We start from the raw sequence: 5,337 nt of genomic DNA on the forward strand, positions 1-5,337 counted from the left end.
CTAAAGCACAGAAAATGTCCTGATTCAGGTAATTGTTTGGAAACCCAGACTCTGTGTCCAAGCAGATTAGTACTCTTTTGCTTTTCTAAGGAGAGCAACAGTGTAAGAGTATCTGAAAAATCCCATCCCAGCAAGCATCCTGCCAGTTTTCTGAATGTTTGCTTGGTGTCTCAACTCTCATTATGAGATTGTCCTTCATAATCTTCTGAGTTAGAGCCTTTTAAAAGAAAAGCACTTGGCATATACATTGCAAAATGATTACACCTCAGTGTTGGATCACATCTCCTTCACATCACATAATTATCATTTCACTTATTCAGTATTAGATAAAGCAGGATGAAAAGAGAGAGAATGGTGATATAAATCCCAGGTAAGACCAATCCTCAAATCAATCCTGCAAATCAAAGGAGACCACAGAATGCATCCTCTATTCTGATTTATGCTGCCAATGACAAAGTATTTCCTGGGTTGATCTTAAAATAGTATGATAAAAGTAGATACTAACTGCATTAATCTAAAGGAACCATGAGTCTTTACTATATGTAAACTCTTCAGTATAAATTGTGAAATAATGCATCTAGGAGGTGCATAAGAAATGTGACCTAGATTAGCAAAAAGAAAAACAGGAATGAGATAATTAGCACAATAAAAGGCAAATGACTTTATAAGAAAAACACAAAAGGTCACAATGAGCAGTAAAAGGACAATTTTGTGAGAAATAAGAAGGCGCTTTATTCGCACAGCCTCAAATCATGTAACCATGGAACAACAGGAGATTACAAACTCTTCCAGATAATCTGATCCAACTACCTCCACATTTCACAAATCTCCAGCATGTAGGACAGCTCATGGCCAATACAGGCAATGTAAAACCACTAAAAACGTTTAAGCCAAATAGACACCTGACTTCAAACTCATTTCCAGAATGGCCTATAGGAACTCACAATGATATCACATGAAGAATAGACACAGGAAGTAGGGGCACTTAACCTACCTGAGCCCTGGGGGGCATGGAGAGAGTGGACAGAGACACAAAGAACCCTGAGTCTCTGAAAGATTCTATTGCTGGGGGGCGGGGGGCCCGCAGGGCAGAAAATGTGTGTGACTCCGGAAGCCTGATCTGATATCATTAAAATGCACAGTAAAGGAAAAAACCAAAAAGCCCAATAAAATTTCCTACAGATATGGTAGAATGGATAAACCTAAAGATGATGACGATTCTAGGCATCTCCTCCACAGTTCAGTTGCTCAAATATCTCATTTGGTGCCCTCTATGCCAAGACACAGGAAGCGTTTCCCCTCCCATTTTATTATTTTTACATTATCACTTTTAATGTTTATTATATTATTTAAGGGGCGCCTGGGTGGCTCAGTGGGTTAAAGCCTCTGCCTTCAACTCAGGTCATGATCCTAGGGTCCTGGGATTGAATCCCTTAGCTGGCTCTCTGCTCAGCACAAAGCCTGCTTCCTCCTCTTTATCTGCCTGTCTCTCTGCCTACTTGTGATCTAGGTCTGCCAAATAAATAAATAAAATCTTTTAAAAAAATAAAAAATGAAAGACACACAAATACTTAACCTACATGGTTCTTTTTTTTTTTTCAGGTTGTATTTATTTATTTGGGAGGGACAGAGAGCATGAGAAAGAGGGGCAAAGGGAGCGATTCTCAAGCAGATTGAGATTCTGATGCTGATATCATGACCTGAGCCAAAACCTAGAGTTGAACACTCAACCAACTGTGCCACCCAGAGACACCAAACTTTTATGATTTTTTTTAAGACCAAGAGATATTATTTACAAACAAATAAATGAGGGGTCTAATATCTGAAATATAAGATATAGTCAATAATTGATAAATTGGTAAATTTAATTGCCCAGGATCAGATACTAAAATGGTGACGTTAATAGGATGGATCCCACTAAATACTAAAGGAGACTAGACTAAAACATGATTCATGTTTTAAGTGTGTGGCTATAGAAATCCAAACTCTTGGAAAAGCATCTCAGGGCCCATATTCCCTATAGTTATGGCCCTCCCAGCTAGGTCAGGTGTCTGTGCTGCCTGATTCACAGGTAGGCATACTCAAGGACAAATCAAGACCTCTGAGTGTGATGGGGCTGAACAAAATGTTTGACTGGATTTTTAAAGGTTTGGGGGAATGGTGAGTGAATGGAATGAGGGGATGATTCTTGAAAAGCAATGGGTAGCCTGGATTACAAGAACATCAATTTATCCAGGCTGATATTCTCTGGGCAAGGCATAGGTGAACCACAAATATTTAAGTGTTCTCAGTGACCTGGGGAGCATCAAATGTCTCTTCATTTATCAATCCTTTGCTAATACTTACGCTCATTTTCAACCTGAGACTTTACAATTACTGGGACATAATTAAAAGAGAAGGTCCTAGGATCTATATTCAAACCCTCAAACACAATAAGGTCTTGAGTTCTAATAGCTAACTCTGGGGATGCCTGCGTGACTCACTTGTTAAGCATCTGCCTTTGGCTCAGGGCATGATCCCAGGGTCCTGGGATGAAGCCCTGCATCAGACTCCCAGCTCAGTGGGATGCCTGCTTCTCCTTCCCCAACTTGTGTTCTCTTGTGTTCTCTCTCCCTCTGTCAAAAAAATAAATAGAATCTTTAAAAAATAATAACAATAATAACTGACTTGGAAGACTGTGCAGTGTTCTCTTCTTCAGATGGACTTCAGAATTTCTTTTCTTTCACTTTAACTAAAAGATTTCCCTTCTCTATCAGCAAGGTAATTATGACACAAAAATGAAATAATGATGTGAAAGCATTTAGAATACTGTGAAATTCAGTATTAACGGGAAAAAATAAGGACCAAGACACAGAAGACAATGACGACAACGATGATGATGATGAGCATTTAGAGAGGGTTTTACATATTAAAGAGCATTAACATAAATCCCTTCATAACAATGAATCGTGGAATACTGAAAAAATAATTTTTTTTTTAAAGTTCTCCCCAGGGGCGCCTGGGTGGTTCAGTGGGTTAAGCCGCTGCCTTCCGCTCAGGTCATGATCCCAGGGGTCCTGGGATCGAGTCCCGCATAGGGCTCTCTGCTCAGCAGGGCACCTGCTTCTCCTCATCTCTCTCTCTGTCTGTCTCCCTGCCTATTTGTGATCTCTCTGTCAAATAAATAAATGAAATCTTTAAGAAAAATAAAAAATAAAAATAAATAAATAAATAAATAAAAGTTCTCCCCCAAAAAAAAAAGAAAGAAAGAAAGAAAAGAATTAACTAATTTCTAATTCTATTTCAATCATTTTTGTATGGTAATCATGAGGAAGTTAAACTATCCCCTACAATCTACATTGATTTGAAGACATATTAGCTAATATATGTATATTCCTGGAACTGTTATTAATACAAAGAGCTGAGAAGATGGGAAATAATGAAATAACCCACATAGCATAACTAATGGTCTTCCTAATAACAAGTGTCTTGTCATTATCTTTCTGTCTCCCCAGAATAAAGAAGTCACATCTTTCCAGAAACCTCAACTGCTTTCCAAAGATGCTGCCTTCCCAGTCCTATGTCAATATCTCCTTCTTCCAGCCACATGCCTTTCTAATGATTGGTATCCCAGGGCTGGAGGCTGTTCATGGATGGATCTCCATCCCCTTCTCCTCCATGTACACGGTGGCCCTCACTGGAAACTGCCTGATCCTCTTGGCTGTAAGAAGAACTCCCAGCCTGCACCAGCCCATGTACTACTTTCTGTCCATGCTGGCCCTCACCGATGTGGGCCTCACTCTGTCCACACTGCCCACCACCCTGGCTGTGCTCTGGTTTAACCATTGGCTCATCGGCTTCAATGCCTGCCTGGTCCAGATGTTCTTCCTCCATTCTTTCTCTGTGGTGGAGTCATCGGTGCCCCTGGCCATGTCATTTGACCGTTTTGTGGCCATCTCCAACCCTCTTCACTATGCAGCTGTCCTCACCGATAATGTCATCATTAGTATTGGACTGGCCATTGTGGCCCATGCAACCCTTTGTCTCTTCCCAGTGCCCTTCCTGCTTAAACGTCTGAACTTCTGCCCTAATAAGATCCTCTTGTCCCACTCATTCTGTTTCCATCCTGATGTGATGAGAAGAGCCTGTGCTGACATCACAATAAACATCCTCTATTGGCTTTGTATGGCACTGTCCACCGGTGGCATCGATTCTCTGCTCATCGTTCTCTCCTACATTCTCCTCCTACACACAGTGCTAGGACTGGCATCTCCCAGGGAATGCATCCGAGCCTTCAACACGTGTGTCTCCCATATCCTGGCTGTTTTTGTCTTCTTCATCCCAGGCATTACTCTGTCCATGATACACCGTTTTGGGGGGCACCTACCTCCCATTGTACATGCCTTAGTTGCCTATACATACCTGGTGGTGCCCCCTGTGCTCAACCCCATCATCTACAGTGTGAAATCCAAGCCTATCAGGGAGGCCATGATTAGGATGCTAAAGAGGAAAGACCAAGGCTGATGAAACTATGAAATATAACAGGGTCTAGGTACCATAAAAGAGACTTCCTATTCCTTGCAGGAAACTGCTACCCTTAGGAAGCACTAAAAACCCCTGGTCAAGGCTAGTGGGAAGACCATCAAGATAATCCATGTTGCAAATTTACATTCACTGTTTACTTGGTACTGGAAACAGTGCTGGGGATTAAAGACTGAAAAATATATTAAAAATGATCCTTTCTCTCCTGGTACAAACACAATCTTGTACCAGGACAAAGGCAGGTAAATACAGAACCAGAACACAAGTGCCATAATAACATTCTGTGCAAGAGATTACTAGAGGAACTGCAAATTAGTAGTTGCCAGAATTTGCCTGGGAAGATCAGACAAACCTCTACAAAGGAGAAACTGTTTTTTGTTTCATCTTGAAAAATGTATGGAGTCTTTCTAGGCCAAGTACAAATTCAGTAAGAAAGATAAAAACCTAGGAAGAAAGAGCAACATTTAAAAAAAGACTCCATATTTCAAAGAAATAAATGTGGTTGTGGGAAGATAACCATTCCTGAACTTCTTTATGCCTTTACCAGTTGTTATACTGATACAAGTGTGACTGTGTATAGAGTTTGAAGAGGGAGTGGTACAGGATGAAGCCAGAAATATTGTACAAACTGTACAGAATTGTACAGAACTACGCATACTCTGCTGAGATTCGTTTGTCCAAAACCATATGAATCACTTATTAAATATTTTTTACTGTAAAATAAGTTAGGAATATGAATTGCAGATTTAAAGTGTGTTGACATATAAGTGAGACTGGAGCCAAAAGACTATCAGTTTAAGCTCTTACCTGGCCTCA

The 5,337-nt window shown here is 40.5% G+C and overlaps 1 protein-coding gene across 1 annotated transcript; it reads left to right on the top strand.

Annotated features, from left to right (window-relative positions):
• Positions 1 to 3,540: 3,540 nt before the first annotated feature.
• LOC101678624 (olfactory receptor 51I2-like) lies at positions 3,541 to 4,503 on the top strand. Its single transcript, XM_004768202.2, has one exon. It carries the CDS (start codon positions 3,541 to 3,543, stop codon positions 4,501 to 4,503), a length of 963 nt encoding a protein of 320 aa, XP_004768259.2.
• The last annotated feature ends 834 nt before the right edge of the window (positions 4,504 to 5,337 follow it).

The sequence above is a fragment of the Mustela putorius genome, unplaced genomic scaffold, assembly GCF_011764305.1.
Source record: "Mustela putorius furo isolate JIRA1106 unplaced genomic scaffold, ASM1176430v1.1 tig00003987_pilon_pilon_pilon, whole genome shotgun sequence".
In the NCBI taxonomy this organism is placed as follows: Eukaryota; Metazoa; Chordata; class Mammalia; order Carnivora; family Mustelidae; genus Mustela; species Mustela putorius.